This window comes from Paroedura picta, chromosome 7 (assembly GCF_049243985.1).
Source record: "Paroedura picta isolate Pp20150507F chromosome 7, Ppicta_v3.0, whole genome shotgun sequence".
NCBI lineage: Eukaryota > Metazoa > Chordata > Lepidosauria > Squamata > Gekkonidae > Paroedura > Paroedura picta.
Window position 1 is genome coordinate 104,451,525 of NC_135375.1, and position 18,099 is coordinate 104,469,623.

Genomic DNA, 18,099 nt, shown 5'->3' on the forward strand with positions numbered 1-18,099 from the left:
GAGTTAGTAATTTGAATACGTAGTTCTAGAAGAATTTCAGGAAGCCCAGGTATCTTGGAAATGTTCAGAGGGCTAGAATGATCAAATATCTGCAGAATTCCTCCGAGAAGAACCAGACCATAAAGATAACGGAGACATCAAGGTTTTCTGAATTATTAATCTTGCTATTTATTATCATTTAGAAATCAGATGGTGGACCACAATGTAGTGATGTCCACCGTCTTCGAACGGTGGTGAAATGCACCATTGCCAAATCACAGGCTCTTCAGAGTGCCCCAAGAGGGCTGAAAACAAATAATGATGCAGTATTCAAAGTTGGTGCTCTCAGTATCAACATTCCTCAACATCCAGCTACCCTTCACAGCATGACGGTGCAGAGTTCTCATCAGCTTTCAAAACGGATCTCTGACCTCATCAGACAGCCATTGACAGTGTAAGTATTTGACTCGACATAGGTGGCCATTGGGAGATTTCCTGTAAATTTATATTATGTATTATAATCAGGCAGCTGGGACCCAATGTCTATTGTGTGTCTAATAATTTGTGTTTCTTTGTCATATAAACAGACCACAGCCTACAAAAGAAGACACTGCAACACCATTACCTGCAGAAAAAACACCTACAAGCGTAAACCAGACGCCTATTCAAACCAGTGCATTTCCGCAGTTGCCTGAGGGCTTGGAGAAGAAGCCCGTTCTTCTTAAATTCAGTGCCAGGACTGATGGAATTGCTATTGGAGCAGCCCTCTTGCCATCCTTAAAATCAGAGTACAAGATGGGAAGAATGAGAAGCCATGGAAGGACAGGTAACTGTTCCAATGAGCTTCATGGATCTCTATTTAGGGAATATCACAAATATCATGGCATCATTAAAAGATTCCACTTGTAATATATCTCATAATAATTCTACTTGTAATGGGTACATTCAAAAGCATTGATGCTTGTAAGGAACTGAAACTGTAAAATTGCTGTAAAATTGCATGCTGAATTTGTAAAACATGACATATTAGTTACTTAAAAATTAAATGAGAATAAAGTACAAAATTTAAATTATTCTCAAATATTTATAATGTAACTATCAGTCAATAATTATTGCAGTTTGAAATGAGGCTGATGGTTACAGTCCAGAGCAACTCATGACAAAATTTTCACGTACAGCATTTTGGCTGTTGTCATTTCCTAACAACAGCACTCCAATATTGCTAGGGAATTTCTTTAGACACTTGAGAGGACAGCAAAAACAATTCATAATGTGCCAGGTCTCGGGGAATGGGCCAGTTTAATGGGAAACCTTCCTAAATCCTGTTGGGTGCTTTTTATGTTTTTGCTTATGAGTAAAGAAATGTGGATTCCTCATGGTTATGGTTCCATCTCTGAGGAGCATCATATTAGACATCTTGTTTAATGCAAGAACTAATACTAGCGGCTTTCTTTGGAGAATGTAGGAGGGCAGGACTCCCATTCTTTGTAATTTTGAAAACCTTTTACTGTAAGTGTATATTTTAATATTAAAAATCCCTTCGCCATACATGTCAGCAGCATTTTTTTAAAAAAAGAACAGCCATGAAGGCATATGAACAGTTTTCAGAATTTCCAATATGTTCACTGTGGTCTACATTTGCTAAAGTTTAACCACTATATCTTTGCCACGTATGAATCTTGGTGAAAATTTTGTTGGGGTTTGGGATGAAACATTCCCTCCACACACAGGCAGTTTAACTGAGCAGCTTGAGCATCACTTGCAGAGAGAGAACAGGTAGCTTTGAGCCATGAAGCAGAAGATAGGTGGCTATTTCTGTAGTGATTTCTATTGCTAATGTATGATACTAAATTTAGCCATATCTCCTGGTTTTGCAGGTGCACAAAAAAGATTTACATTTGAATTGCCAAATCACAGGCTGCGATGTACTTTTAAAGTCTCTGCAACTGATATGTCTTCCATCCCTCCGTCAGCCAGTCTTAACCTTCCTCCTGTAACCATGTTGGTTAAATGCATCATGGAGGAGCATGACAGCTATGCAGATCAGACATGGAGTATAGATGAGCTACCGACTAAACTGGGTTATTATCTACAGGGAAATTCCTCGCGTTGCATTGCTGAGGTTTGTATTCAAGATTGACACTATCTTGGAAAGTTATTTTATTTTATCATTGGTAATGAACACATTTATAGTTATAGAAATCCTGTGTCAGGCTGGTGGTGCCCATAATACAGCTTGAAAACCTCTGCTGTATTGTAAGACTGGAAAATACCTCTGCTGTTTTCATATAGATCTTTGCACAGATTTTCCTTAGACATTTCATTCTCATGCATACCAAGCCCTTGACTATATTTCATGTGAGCTGATCAGGTAATCAAGATTGGACAGAATGTGTACGGTGATTTTAAACTATTTGTTTGTTTGTTTATTTATTTATTTATTATATTTTACCACCCTCTTCTTACAGCTCAGGGCAGTTTACATAACACAAGAACATGAACAAAATAAAAACAGTAATAGAGACAGTAGTTGAGGTGATAGATATGGCTAACAACCAATAGTAACAATAACAGCAGTAATCATTGAACGTTAACATATCAACTGTAACTGTAACCCCATAGATCGGTCAATTCAGAATTGCTCCTTCTTGTATTTAATGGGCATATCTGAATGAGAAGAGGGGTTTTCAAACAATGATTTTTAGTTAATGTGAGGGAATTAGTAATATGAATACGTAGTTCTAGAAGAATTTCAGGAAGCCCCGGTATCTTGGAAATGATCAAATATCTGCAGAATTCCTCCGAGAAGAGCCAGACCATAAAGATAACTGAGACATCAAGGTTTTCTGAATTATTAATCTTGCTATTTATTATCATTTAGAAATCAGATGGTGGACCACAATGTGGTGATGTCCACCGTCTTCGAACGGTGGTGAAATGCAGCATTGCCAAATCACAGGCTCTTCACAGTGCCCCAAGAGGGCTGAAAACAAATAATGCTGCAGTATTCAAAGTTGGTGCTCTCAGTATCAACATTCCTCAACATCCAGCTGCCCTTCACAGCATGACGGTGTGGAGTTCTCATCAGCTTCCTAAACAGATCTCTGACCTCATCAGACAGCCATCGACAGTGTAAGTATTTGACTCGACTTAGTTTGCCATTGGGAGATTTCCTGTAAATTTGCAGGGTCATGCCTATATTATGGATTATCATCAGGCAGCTGGGACCAAATGTCTATTTTTTGTCTAATAATTTGTGTTTCTTTGTAAAATAAACAGACCGCAGCCTACAAAAGAAGACACAGCAATGCCATTACCTGGAGAAAAGGCTCCCACAAGCGTAAACCAGACGCCTACTGAGACCAGTGAATTTCCACAGTTGCCTGAGGGCTTGGAGAAGAAGCCCACTTTTCTTAAATTCAGTGCCAGGACTGATGGAATTCCTATTGGAGCAGCCCTCTTGCCATCCTTAAAAGGAGAGTACAAGATGGGAAGAATGAGAAGCCACGGAAGGACAGGTAACTGTTCCAATGAGCTTCATAGATCTCTATTTAGGGAATATCACAAATATCATGGCATCATTAAAAGATTCCACTTGTAATATATCACATAACAATTCTACTTGCAATGGGTACATTCAAAAGCACTGATGCTTCCAGTCAGTTTTTCCACGGCTTTCCTTTGACGACTCCCTTCTCTGAGCTCTGTGTGTGACATGACAAGGATGCTTGGAGGAGACAGGAAAAGGCACAGGTTTTGAAATATTTTAGTTAAGATTTTTAAAAAATTAGATGAGAATGAAGTGCAAAATTTAAATTATTCTCAAATATGTATAACGTAACTATCAGTCAATAATTATTGCAGTTTGAAATGCGGCTTATGGATACAGTCCAGAGCAACACATGAGAAAATTTTCACGTACAGCATTTTGGCTGTTGTCATTTCCTAACAACAGCACTCCAATATTGCTGGGGAATTTCTTTAGACACTTGAGAGGACAGTAAAAACAATTCATAATGTGCCAGGTCTCGGGGAATGGGCCAGTTTAATGGGAAACCTTCCTAAATCCTGTTGGTTGCTTTTTATGTTTTTGCTTATGAGTAAAGAAATATGGATTCCTCATGGTTATGGTTCCATCTCTGAGGAACATCATATTAGACATCTTGTTTAATGCAAGAACTAATACTAGTGGCTTTCTTTGGACAATGTAGGAGGGCAGGACTCCCATTCTTTGTAATTTTGAAAACCTTTTACTATAAGTGTATATTATAATATTAAAAATCCCTTCGCCATACATGTCAGCAGCATTTTTTAAAAAAAAGAACAGCCATGAAGGCATATGAATAGTTCTCAGAATTTCCAACATGTTCACTGTGGTCTACATTTGCTAAAGTTTAACCACTATATCTTTGCCACGTATGAATCTTGGTGAAAATTTGGTTGGGGTTTGGGATGAAACATTCCCTCCACACACAGGCAGTTTAACTGAGCAGCTTGAGCATCACTTGCAGAGAGAGAACAGGTAGCTTTGACCCATGAAGCAGAAGATAGGTGGCTATTTCTGTAGTTATTTGTATTGCTAATGTATGATACTAAATTTAGCCATATCTCCTGGTTTTGCAGGTGCACAAAAAAGGTTTACATTTGAATCGCCAAATCACAGGCTGCGATGTACTTTTAAAGTCTCTGCCACTGATATGTCTTCCATCCCTCCGTCAGCCAGTCTTAACCTTCCTCCTGTAACCATGTCGGGTACATGCATCATGGAGGAGCATGACAGCTATACAGATCAGACATGGAGTATAGATGAGCTACCGACTAAACGGGGTTATTATCTACAGGGAAATTCCTCGCGTTGCATTGCTGAGGTTTGTATTCAGGACTGCCACTATCTTGGAAAGTTATTTTATTATACATGAGTTTTAACATTTGTTTCTGCATAGAACAGTATTTTTGTTGTGATGCTATAAACATGGTCCTCAGCCTTTTGTATCTAACATTCCAGCAACTGTTCTGTCAGAGAACCTGGGTCCCACCATGCTTTTTCTGAGAAGGAAATGTACATGTTTACAGGCTGTTTGTTATTATATTTATCATTGGGAATGAACAAATTAATAGTTATAGAGATCCTGTGTCAGGCTGGTGGTGCCCATAATACCGCTTGAAAACCTCTGCTGCATTGTAAGACTGGAGCATACCTCTACTGTTATCATGTAGATCTTTGCACACATTTTCCTTAGACATTTCATTCTCATGCATACCAAGCCCTTGACTATATTTCATGTGAGCTGATCAGGTAATCAAGATTGGACAGAATGTGTAGGGTGATTTTAAACTGTTTGTTTGTTTGTTTGTTTTACCGCCCTCTTCTTACAGCTCAGGGCAGTTTACATAACACAAGAACATGAACAAAATAAAAACAATAATAGAGACAGTAGTAGAGGTGATCGAAATGGCTAAGTAACAACCAACAGTAACAATAACTGCAGTAATCATTGAACGTTAACATATCAACTGTAACTGTAACCCCATAGATCGGTCAATGCAGAATTGCTCCTTATTCTATTTAATGGGCACATCTGAATGAGAAGAGGGGTTTTCAAACAATAATTTTCAGTTAATGTGAGGGAGTTAGAAATTTGAATACGTAGTTCTAGAAGAATTTCAGGAAGCCCCGGTATCTTGAAAACGTTCAAAGGGCTAGAATGATCAAATATCTGCAGAATTCCTCAGAGAAAAGCCAGACCATAAAGATAACGGAGACATCAAGGTTTTCTGAATTATTAATCTTGCTATTTATTATCATTTAGAAATCAGATGGTGGTCCGCAATGTGGTGATATCCACCGTCTTAGAACAGTGGTGAAATGCAGCACTGCCAAATCACAGGCTCTTCACAGTCCCCCAAGAGGGCTGAAAACAAATAATGCTGCAGTATTCAAAGTTGGTGCTCTCAGTATCAACATTCCTCAACATCCAGCTGCCCTTCACAGCATGACGGTGCAGAGTTCTCATCAGCTTTCAAAACAGATCTCTGACCTCATCAGACAGCCACCAACAGTGTAAGTATTTGACTCGACATAGGTTGCCATTGGGAGATTTCCTGTAAATTTGCAGGGTCATGCCTATATTATGTATTATCATCAGGCATCTGGGACCCAATGTCTATTGTGTGTCTAATAATTTGTGTTTCTTTGTAATATAAACAGACCACAGCCTACAAAAGAAGACACTGCAACACCATTACCTGCAGAAAAGACGCCTACATGTGTAAACCAGACGCCTATTGAAACCAGTGAATTTCCGCAGTTGCCTGAGGACTTGGAGAAGAAGCCCATTGTTCTTAAATTCAGTGCCAGGACTGATGGAATTGCTGTTGGAGCATCCCTCTTGCCATCCTTAAAAGCTGAGTACAAGATGGGAAGAATGAGAAGCCATGGAAGGACAGGTAACTGTTCCAATGAGCTTCATAGATCTCTATTTAGGGAATATCACAAATATCATGGCATCATTATAAGATTCCACTTGTAATATATCACATAACAATTCTACTTGTAATGGATACAAATACTTTGGCCACCTCATGAGAAGGAAGGACTCCCTGGAGAAGAGCCTAATGCTGGGAGCGATCGAGGGCAAAAGAAGAAGGGGATGACAAAGAATGAGGTGGCTGGATGGAGTCACTGAAGTAGTAGGTGCAAACTTAAATGGTCTCCGGGGAATGGTAGAGGAAAGGAAGGCCTGAGGATCATTGTCCATGGGGTTGCGATGGGTCGGAGACGACTTCGCACCTAACAACAAGAAATGGGTGCATTCAAAAGCATTGCTGCTTCCAGTCAGGTTTTCCACGGCTTTCCTTTGACGACTCCCTTCTCTGAGCTCTATGTGTGACATGACAGGGATGCTTGGAGGAGACAGGAAAAGGCACAGGTTTTGAAATATTTTAGTTAAGATTTTTAAAAAATTAAATGAGAATAAAGTGCAAAATTTAAAATATTCTCAAATATTTATAATGTAACTATCAGTCAATAATTATTGTGGTTTGAAATGCGGCTTATGGTCAAAGTCCAGAGCAACTCATGACAAAATTTTGATTTACAGCATTTAGGCTGTTGTCATTTCCTAACAACAGCACTCCAATATTGCTAAGGAATTTCTTTAGAAACTTGAGAGGACAGCAAAAACAATTCATAATGTGCCAGGTCTCGGGGAATGGGCCAGTTTAATGGGAAACCCTCCTAAATCCTGTCGGGTGCTTTTTATGTTTTTGCATATGAGTAAAGAAATATGGATTCCTCATGGTTATGGTTCCATCTCTGAGGAACATCATATTAGACATCTTGTTTAATGCAAGAACTAATACTAGTGGCTTTCTTTGGACAATGTAGGAGGGCAGGACTCCCATTCTTTGTAATTTTGAAAACCTTATAATATATAAGTATATATTATAATATTAAAAATCCCTTCGCCATACATGTCAGCAGCATTTTTTTAAAAAAAGAACAGCCATGAAAGCATAGGAATAGTTCTCAGAATTTCCAACATGTTCACTGTGGTCTACATTTGCTAAAGTTTAACCACTATATCTTTGCCACGTATGAATCTTGGTGAAAATTTGGTTGGGGTTTGGGATGAAACATTCCCTCCACACACAGGCAGTTTGAGCAGCTTGAGCATCACTTGCAGAGAGAGAACAGGTAGCTTTGACCCATGAAGCAGAAGATAGGTGGCTATTTCTGTAGTTATTTGTATTGCTAATGTATGATACTTAATTTAGTCATATCTCCTGGTTTTGCAGGTGCACAAACAAGGTTTACATTTGAATTGTCATATCAGAGGCTGCGATGTACTTTTAAAGTCTCTGCCACTGATATGTCTTCCATCCCTCCGTCAGCCAGTCTTAACCTTCCTCCTGTAACCATGTCGGGTACATGCATCATGGAGGAGCATGACAGCTACACAGATCAGACATGGATTATAGATGAGCTATCAACTAAACAGGGTTATTATCTACAGGGAAATTCCTCGCGTTGCGTTGCTGAGGTTTGTATTCAAGACTGCCACTATCTTGGAATGTTATTTTGTTATATGTGAGTTTTAACATTTGTTTCTGCATAGAACAGTATTTTTGTTGTGATGCTATAAACATGGTCCTCAGCCTTTTGTATCTAACATTCCAGCAACTGTTCTGTCAGAGACCCTGGGTCCCACCATGCTTTTTCTGAGAAGGAAATGTATAAGTTTACAGGCTATTTGTTATTATATTTATCATTGGGAATGAATAAATTGTTATAGAAATCCTGTGTCAGGCTGGTGGTGCCCATAATACAGCTTGAAAACCTCTGCTGTATTGTAAGACTGGAGCAGACCTCTGCTGTTATCACGTAGATCTTTGCACACATTTTTAGTAGAAAGTTGTCTTAACAGATTTTCAATCTGGTTTACTTGAAGTGGGAAAATGTTTAGTGCAGGAATAGATTTGATGCCCCCCCCCTTTGTTCTCGAAGCCAGTTTTATCAGGCATTCGTTTATGATAAGCATTATCTTTCTCTGCCAGGTTGGTTCATTTGAACATAATCTTACCACAGACCTTTTGAACCACCTAGTTTTTGTTCAGAAAGTCTTCATGAAAGAGCTCAATGAAGTGATACAGATGGTTTCAGGTAAGTGTAATGGCTTTTGAATTTTAGTCGAATTTTACTTTCTAGTAGATAGAACCAGCTTTTCCTCTAGATCTCACCCAATCCCCTTCTTTAGTTACAGCCCCCCATACTACATGGCCTTTGTTCATTCAGAGAAGTCAGGCACCCCTAGTATCCCCCCCTGAAGAGCTGGGTGAGGGAGGGGCCGGGCGGGAAGAGAGGGGATGGGGGTCTGCCGCCAGGTAAATTTTAACCACTGTGGGGTTTTAATTGTTCACATTTTTATCTTTGTGGGTTTAACGTTGTGACTGTAACCTGCCGTGAGACAGTCTCAAGAGCAGCAGGATATAAATCAAATAAACAAACAAATAATCCTTATTGTAGCATTTTAAAGGTCTTTTTTTCACAAGTGGAAAAACGTGTCAAAACTAACCCATTGTTTATGGTTTAAATGAAGCAAAAAATAATCAAGTGTGTGCTAGGAAAACCAGTGCCATACTTTCTTGAACGTTCAAATCTGGAGCCTCTTTTATAAGATTGACTTCAGAATAAGAAGCCTTCTTGACAAAAGCTGTGTTGGATGGATCGTATTTATTTCATGCATATCTCAACTATTCCCCCAATAGGGAACCCAGAGTAGCTTATATTGGTCTCCTGTTCACCATTTTACACTCACACTAACCCTGAAAGACAGGCTAAGCTGAAAGTCACCAAGCACGTTTGCATGGCAGACTGGGAATTAAACCACTGCACAGCTCCTAGGTTTTGTCTATAAACAATATGAACATTTGTAATCCTTGGCAAAATTCTGGAAATATACGAAATATCCTTGCAGGAGTGGAGCAACCTAGTCCTCTTTGGAATGAGCATGATGGGACAACGGATGGAGAGAAGCCAAAGATTCTCCTCTATTCTTTCAGTCTACAGTTTAAGGTAGTTTTTGTCTCTTGCATGTTTGCCACAGTATGACTAGGGGTACCTTTCCCCCATTTTAAAAGCACATTAATAGTATGCGTTTAATCAGTTTTTGAGCCATAATGAATAGGTTATGCCCTGCATCACGTCTTAGACTACCTCATTCTCAGTAGGAAGGGTGCTCCTTGTTCTTTCTTCTGTGTCTAGGCTGCTTCTTCATAAATAGCAGATCCCTACTGTTCTGCCCTTTTAAGCTTAAGGGTAATCTTAGATTTACTTGCAATTTTAAATGATTATGTTGTATTCTACCTCATTTTTCAGCCAAAACAATTGGCTGAAAACAAAACAAAACAAAACAAACACTCGTGTACCTAGTGTGTTTGACCCCTGGGGGAGATCATTTTTAACACCCCACTCCTACCTCCATAGGAAGCCTGTAAACAAAGAGGGACGTTTCTGTCTTTGAGACATGTACAGGTTGCTGTGAAAGAACCATCTTAGCAAGAGGGGGGGGGGAGAAAAGATGAGGGTCTTCTTTGCATTGCAAGAAACAAGGAGGCGTTTGAGTAACTCTTGGGGCACTCCCTTCTGGGAACCATTTCCTCGTCTCATTCCTCCAGCCAGAGATTTCTGCCTCTTTCTTTGACCATTGGCAATACTAGAGCAACGGGCATACCACTGCCTCTTTTAATCCCTCCGGGAATTCTCCTGCTGAGAGGGAGAGGTTGATTATTTCCCAGAGGGGGGCTCCAATGCTTATGTCTGTTGTTTTTAGGAGCCACGATGGACATGGGTCTAGTGGTTGCCTCAGTGCTGCCAGCATCCTGTCCACTTCATTTAGTGAGAGTCGTCTGAAGTGACTCCTTGTATTCTCCAAAGACGGACAAGGGGCCTCTAGTTCACTTACTGTGTCCAAAGTTAGAGAAAGGTCATGGCGAATCTGCAAAGTGACTTGCAAATGCCTCAGCTAATGTCCAATTGGCTACTGCTGATTTCGCTATTATTTTAGGCAACTACTTTTTCAAGAAATCTGTTGAAAGACCGAAAACTTATTGAAAACTTTATTTAAAAAATGTTTGAGAGACCGCTGAAGCATACCTTTAATAGCTTTTGTTTTTCTTACCAGGGTATCCGGGTAACAGCCACAACACCATCCGTGAGGGCTGTAAGATTCGAAACAGGATTGACAGAACTGGAGCTGTCCAACAGAATCCAAACAAAAGCAGTGTCTGGCAGTAGCAGCTCCTTAAAGCTTTTTGGTAAATGCCAGGTGGATTTGAATCCGGCATTAGGGCAAACTGTTAAACATCACGTAAGTTTACATCCTTCGTATGGTTCTCAAAATAAGATTTAAAAGGAGATGCCAAAAACAGCTTTGCAAAACACTGTGGAAATGAACAACCACCCTGAATTTTAGTTTGTTTGTACGATGTCAAAGTGGGTCCTTTTTAATGTTGAAGTCTCATGTTTAATATCTCTGGGCTATCTGAAGGTTTATGAAGAAGCTGGATCAGACTTCCATCAGGTTGCTTCTTTTAAGACTGGAATTGGATTAAGAAATGCCCTCAGAGAGGAAATCGGTGGCTCATCGGATCGTGCAGCTGTGCTCATCACTTTAAACAGACCCGTTGTCTTTGCTCAGCCTGTGGCCTTTGATAGAGGTACTGCTAGATGCTGTGTCTGTTGTATGAAGATTTATATGCCTTCTGAACACCAGTATTTGGGGAGGAAAATGTATTAGAGAGCCAGTTTGGTGTAGTGGTTAGGAGTACGGACTTCTAATCTGGCATGCTGGGTTCGATTCTGCACTCCCCCACATGCAGCCAGCTGGGTGACCTTGGGCTCGCCACGGCCCTGATAAAGCTGTTCTGACCAGCCAGTGATATCAGGGCTCTCTCAGCCTCACCCACCTCACAGGGTGTCTGTTGTGGGGAGAGGAAAGGGAAGGTGACTGTAAGCCGCTTTGAGCCTCATTCGGGTAGGGAAAAGCAGCATATAAGAACCAACTCTTCTTCTTCTTCTTCTTCTTCTTCTTCTTCTTCTTCTTCTTCTTCTTCTTCGTTTGAACTTTAAAGAAATCCCAATTTCAGGCAATATGCTGCCTTTGTTCTTCAACATACTTTGGGAACTGAAATGCAAATAACTTTCTAGCTCTTCTGGGATAGCATTATTGCTAAAAGCAAGGTGAGGTTATACGCACTTATGAGCTAACATTGTGCAAAAATTTTTTTCCCCTAAAAAGCTGTGCTTTTCTGGCTGAATTATAAGGCTGCTTATGACAACTGGAGTGAACAGAGACTGGCCTTGCGTAAAGACATCCACAAGGCCACAAAGGAAATAGTTGACATGTCACCTGGAATCCAGCAGACATCTGCTCAGGCATTGGGAACACTCTTTCTTCAGCTAACAGTTACTGATTTAGGAATTTGCCTGCCCATCACAAGTGCACCACAGGTATTGAAGAATGTATGATTTCATTATTGAAATAACAATTTGTCCACATCCAAAAATTTTTCATAAAACCGTCTCGAAGTTTTAATATTGCATTAACGCTATAATTTGATATGCTAACAATGTGAACTAAAATACTAATTACCTAACAATTTGCCACAGTTACAGTGGAACTTAAATGTTGGGGTAGAATGGAATTTTGGTTCTAGAAATTCTTCTAACATGCTTCTTAGATACTGTGGCAATGAACTTGTCCAAAAACCTACAATACATTAATTTAAACATCAAAATATTTTCCTTAGCGTAGAATTTTAATTACTATTCATTTAATTTATTTGAAAAAAACTCCATCCTGTCCCTCTGCCTGGATGTAATAACTTTAAAAGTATTTTCTTAAACATTTAATTCTCTGTTAATCATTTATATACTAGTAAGCAAGCCCGCTGCAGGGGAATGCAGCGGGCGCTAGGTGGTTACTTGAGTCGTCGGCGGCGGCGGCGGCGGCGGCGGGCTGGTCGTCGGCAGGCTGGTCGGCAGCGGCAGTCGGACAAAGCCCAGAACTCTGTTGCATGTCTCCTTCTCCTCCTCCTATGAATGCTGCCAGTGACAGAATGCCTATACAGGTGTGAAACGAGCAATTTGTTTCCTTTCAGCTACACTACAACTCCGAGATGTTAAAGACCGAATGGCCAAATGCATCCCGTGGTTCATCTCTGCCAAGAACCCTTTACAAAGAATCCAAGCTGCATGGTATGAAATAATATAATGTATTCATTTTGAAATACATCCAGTTCTACAGAGCTTCTGCCTGAAATGTTGATGAGTTACTCTTGGGGTTATGAATGACCTTGTACCCCCATATTTTGGCAGTCATGGCCTCCTGTGGTAGCCATCTTGTGATTGTGCCCACCACCTTGCGTCAGAATAACAATGGGGCCCACAGGATCAAAAAGGCTGGGAAATCCATCCCCATTTGACTAGGACCATTTTTGACTTCCAAATAAACTTAGATGTTTACATGATGTAATTTGGATGCTAAAATCTGATACTGGATTCAAGATCCGGAATTCTTTAATATTTATTTTTAAACATTATCCTTCACTTTTATTCTCTCTATTCTTATATTATTAGACATTTTTTCACAAATGGTTTTGTGAAAACCTCTATGAACGTAGAGGTTTAACGTGGTTTTAGAGAATTGGATGCAACATTGGCAAACATTAAAATTCTGTAATCATAATTCAAACTGACAAGCACTTTGAGCTACATTTTACTTTTTCATATAGAAGAATAAACCAAAGATAGCAACATAGGGATTTTGAGGTCAAGATGAAGAGGGCTTTCTACAATCTTTGTAGTTTAAAACATTGGCAGTGCCTTACAAGGCATTTTGAGGCGAAGCATTATGAATACAAATAGAGTTGACCAAATATGGCATCTATTTTTGTATTAAGTGTCAGGATTTTACCTCTGGCAATCAAAAGTGAATTGATACTTCCCATTAATGGAATAAAAATTCTTCAACTTCCAAATATATCTAGGTCTTCAGAGGAACTATCCTCTTCATTTCTTGAGTATGGAAATCCTAATTTCACAAACCACACTATAGTTATGTTAGTGATGGGAGTTCTAAAATTATACTCCCATGCAATTTAATGTCTCTTTTTTTTAAGTATACCCCCTTCCCCGTTTGCTTCTTCATGGAATTCTTAGCCCCATTTATTCAACTTCTATAGTACTTTAGGATTCTCCTTTAGGATTCTCTCCAGCTACTGCAAATTAGATTAGACTGAGAGAATATGACTGGCCCAAGGTCTCCTAGCGAGCTTCTGTGGCACACATAGAGATTTGAAGAGACTAGTCCAACCACTGCACCAGCTCTGAATAATTTGATATACTCTTTAAATTGGGCTAATGCCTTGCTCACTCCCAATTCAATGATTATTGAACACATTAAAAAGTCTCAGTACCAAGACTTGTGGGATCCTACTGCTTGCTTCCCCCTGCAGAACTGTCCATTTATGCCTGCTCTCTGCTTTCTGTCTTTAGCCAACCCAACCAGTCCCCGTGATTATTCAGCTGACTGATGACGACTCTGGGTGCAATCTCAACTCCTTCCCTCCCCACTTTTCCAAAGCGGAAGAAAACCATCAAATCATTAAACCTCAGTCAGGGCCTGTTCCTAACTTTGCATGGCCACCTTTCTACCGAATGGGCTATTGAAATGCAGCCATTCAGGACAGAGTTGTTTTTTACTGCTATCTGTTTAATTTTATAGAAAGCTTATTCATTGATTTGGTAGCTATTTTTCTTGCTGTTTCAAATTACATGTATTTAAGTCATGCCGTCTTGATGATGTATATGCAAAAGGCTAGGATTCGGGCCCTTGAGCAAAAATAGATTTATCCAATGAGTTAGAAAATCCATTTCTCAATTTGTATTCTAATGAAAGCTGGTTAACTGGTATTTCACTGAACGCTTTTTTAAAAAAACCTTTCGGCCAAAGGGAAGGGAAGAGGTGGCATAAAAACAGCGAAATTGCACGCCTGGGTTGCACTGCAGTCTTTGCCGGAGGAAATGGTGATTAGCCCCTGCTTGTTGGATTTCCTAGAAAAGGCACTTGAAACCATTCTTATAACTCCAATAAAAAGGAACGATGCAGGTACCATATGACAAACTAACTTATTTCTATCACAGCTACAATTTGTTCCATGTTCCCCTGCTTTATTATTAAAACTAATTTCTTTGTCTTATTAAAAGCTGTTAGCACCAAAGATGAAGATATCGGGCAGTTGGATATGCAAGATCCCTTAGAAGAGTCCACAGCCTCCTTGGTGTCCTCATCAACCTTCCCTGTGGACGTGGTGGTTTATGTAAGAGATCAGATGAGGAGGAAGACAGCAAGACTTGGAGGCAGTTCCGGTGCCGTTGAAGTTGACGACACAGTGGATGGGAAAATGCCATAATGCTCTTGATGACAACGTAACATTTAGAAGAAGGAGCATAATCAGCGGAACTGTGAATAACTCTGAAGGGTGCTCAGCAATGTCCCTTCAGACATTCCACCTTTAAATAAATGTTTCTGCTGCATGTTTGCCGTTTGATTTCATAGAATGGTTCTAATGTTGTTTACCTGAATAAGCCATCATGCAGATATTGATATTCAGGATAGAAATATTGTACATATTCGTTGCAACTGGTGTGTTTGTGTCTTAAAAAAAAAACAGTTTTTAAAGGGAAAGGGGCTTTTCGGGAGCATGAACACATCTGTCCATTGGCTGTTCTGTTTGATTTATGGCCAGGGGCGGGAAGAAGCACAGAAAAATATCGCTTCCTTTGCTGCAATTCCAGCGAGACCAGAAACCTGTGGGGTATGAATACAACGCTACTGGGACGCTATTGATTCCACTAAAATTAAAGGTATGAGGAATGCCGAAATTCCACTATTAAATATAGCGTTTCTGCATACTGAAAACGATTGGCAACATTGGTCCTTGTGCGGAAAGGCCCCAAGGTATGCGTTCATTCACAGATCCAGCACAACGCCACTAAAGACAATGAAGAGAGACTTCAAGTAGTTGGCTGAGAGCCTGCCCAAGGCTTTTGGGCTGGGGCCTCAGACTACGAAGGATTTCAAGGAGGTGTCTGACTCCCTGCCCAAGGTTTCTGGGCTGGGGACTCCAAAGGTGGCATACACAGGCATGCAATCGACAGCCTCTGCAGAGTGAGCCCCCCCCCCCAGGTCTCGGGGGTGGGTTTCTCCACTACCAGCTGGGACTGGAAGGTGAACGATGCAGAGCACTGCAGGAGACAAAAGGGGCCGGCGTGCCTCAGTGGTGAGATTGTTCCAATCCCTAGGATATTCCTAGCTGCGAGGCAGAGCCCTTGCAGGAGCCAAAACCACCCCAGGAGTGGGGGGATCTCCAAGTTGCCAGGCAGGACAGGGGCCAGGTCAAGCACCCCACACCTGGGAACAAGAGAAAGTGTTTGTGTGTGTGGGGGGGGGTAGAAGGATGGTGAACAATTGCAGGCTTGTGTGTTCCTTCGGCCTCCTTGCCCCTTCACTTGGGTCACCATTTCACCTGAAAAGTTTTTAACATTCTTCCCCCCCACCCACACACACACACAAAGAACACGGTCGTCTGTCTACCAGAGAAGTGGTTGGCTGCAAGATTTCAGGAGAGCTGGGCAGCCACTATCTTTGACAGATGGATGTTCTCACTCATGTCAAAAGGCCACAGGATAGAGTTCTCTGGTGGGTCAAGCAATGGAAGTTCATCTTCGTGGGTTCTGTGCATTCCCACATGGGTCCTGCGAAGATCGCAGGCCTGCTTCGGAGAAATAACTTAAAGCTCAAAAACACTCCCAAGAGTGCTAGCCCCTCCCACATGGGGAGTTTTACTTTACCCTTATCCTTACCTTGAGGATTGGTTGCTGGTAGGCCATTCTCGGGAAGAGGTTGAAACCGCTATAGCAGCCTCGCTGCATCTTCTGTGATTCTTGGGTTTTAACACCAATTTAGAAAAACCTTGTTTAATACCTCGTTAAAGGAGTCCGGGCTTGCCAATTCGTCAATCAGAGCTCACCTTGGTGCTACTTCAGCCTCACATGAGTTTGTGTTTGGCAAACCTATTTTTTTCATACCCCAAGTTGCACATTATTATTATTAATTATTATTTATTATTATTATTATTAATTAGATTTATTTCCCGCCAGTCCCCGTAGGCTCGTGGCGGGTCACAATAGTCTTATCTCCATTAAAATACCCATTAAAAGACTTTGAAAACAATCCCAACATGGCGGAAGCTCTCCTTATTCCTACCCCCTGCTATCAGAGCGGCAGGGAGGGTGGGGAGGAGATCTAACTTACTAGGTCCGGGGGGAGGGGATGCTGGCACTCATTCGCTGACCCCGGCCTCAACCAAAAACGTGGCGGAAGAGCTCCGTCTTGCAGGCCCTGCGGAAAGCTGGTAAATCCCGCAGCTCACCCGGGAGCTCATTCCACCAGGTAGGGGCCAGGACCGAAAAGGTTTTAAAGGTTTGAAGAATTTGTTTCCCCCAGTTGCACCTGTAATCCCTCAATGGAGCTTGTCACTTGTTCTTTCTGTGCTTACCCATAAACCATTTGAATCGCTGGCAACAACAGACTTGTCTCTTTCGTTATACAAAGTGGCCTTTTTGTTTGTGATAACATCGGCGCGTAGAGTGGGGGAACTGGCAGCCTTGTCTACGGAACCACCTTTTTTTGCAAATTTTCACAGATAAAGTTATTTTACACTCCGGTGTGGCGTTTTTACCAAAGGTAGTCTCTAAATTACACCTGGGACAATCTTTAGTGCTTTCCCAAATCCGACATATCTTTTCGAAAGACAAATGAACACCTTGGTTGTTCGTAGAACTGTCCTTTTTTATTTAGATATGGCAAAAGACTTTAGGAAAAACAAATCACTTTTCATTTGCTTTCAAGGCATCAATAAAGGTAAAGCAGCGTCTTCACAGACGATATCCGGGTCGATTGTGCAAGCAATCAGACATGCATACAGACTTTCAAAACTTGACTGTCCTCTGACACTCACTGCACATTCCACAGGGGCCAACGTTACATCAGCGGCATTCGCAGCAGGGCTCCCTATGTCCGACATCTGCAGGGCAGCCACCTGGTTGCAGTCAAGTAACTTTACTCCAATTTATCTTTACGGCAGTCTGTGAATTGCCTGGGGTGGGTCTGAGCCGATTAGGAACCTCCAATTCCCAGAGTCTTGGCTTGGAGATGATATTTGTGCATCTTCTCCAATACCTCGTCTGTCTGTGGGCTAAAGAGATCTACCCCATCGAAGGGTAAATCTTCTAAGGCTTCTCGGATATCCCCTGATAAGGTAGAAGGTAGAACACTCTGATTACTGTCAGACAGGTGATTTAGATCTATATATGCCTTGCATGTAAAAACCTGTCATGCCATTTAGAAGCGTCTTTGGTGTGTTCTCATTATGTTGGGATTCTTTTCCCGGTGAAGAACATTGTGTTCATTGAACCGACAGTGAAGTCTGAAATGATCCAGTTTAGCCTTGTACTGATGTCTCTTCAAACTCTGTACCAACTTTTCATTTGTGGGG

The 18,099-nt window shown here is 41.0% G+C and overlaps 1 protein-coding gene across 1 annotated transcript in view; it reads left to right on the forward strand.

Moving 5' to 3' along the window:
- LOC143841960 (bridge-like lipid transfer protein family member 1) overlaps nucleotides 1-15,076 on the forward strand; it is a 47,426-nt gene extending 32,350 nt beyond the window's left edge. The window contains exons 21-36 of the mRNA XM_077346510.1: nucleotides 183-433; nucleotides 567-805; nucleotides 1,857-2,101; nucleotides 2,861-3,111; nucleotides 3,259-3,497; nucleotides 4,603-4,847; nucleotides 5,790-6,040; nucleotides 6,188-6,426; nucleotides 7,777-8,021; nucleotides 8,536-8,641; nucleotides 9,456-9,553; nucleotides 10,662-10,847; nucleotides 11,028-11,196; nucleotides 11,778-11,989; nucleotides 12,640-12,736; nucleotides 14,747-15,076. Of these exons, the coding sequence (XP_077202625.1) occupies nucleotides 183-433; nucleotides 567-805; nucleotides 1,857-2,101; nucleotides 2,861-3,111; nucleotides 3,259-3,497; nucleotides 4,603-4,847; nucleotides 5,790-6,040; nucleotides 6,188-6,426; nucleotides 7,777-8,021; nucleotides 8,536-8,641; nucleotides 9,456-9,553; nucleotides 10,662-10,847; nucleotides 11,028-11,196; nucleotides 11,778-11,989; nucleotides 12,640-12,736; nucleotides 14,747-14,952 (3,279 nt within the window). The 3' untranslated portion in view covers nucleotides 14,953-15,076. The remainder of the gene's footprint in view (nucleotides 1-182; nucleotides 434-566; nucleotides 806-1,856; nucleotides 2,102-2,860; nucleotides 3,112-3,258; nucleotides 3,498-4,602; nucleotides 4,848-5,789; nucleotides 6,041-6,187; nucleotides 6,427-7,776; nucleotides 8,022-8,535; nucleotides 8,642-9,455; nucleotides 9,554-10,661; nucleotides 10,848-11,027; nucleotides 11,197-11,777; nucleotides 11,990-12,639; nucleotides 12,737-14,746) is intronic.
- The last annotated feature ends 3,023 nt before the right edge of the window (nucleotides 15,077-18,099 follow it).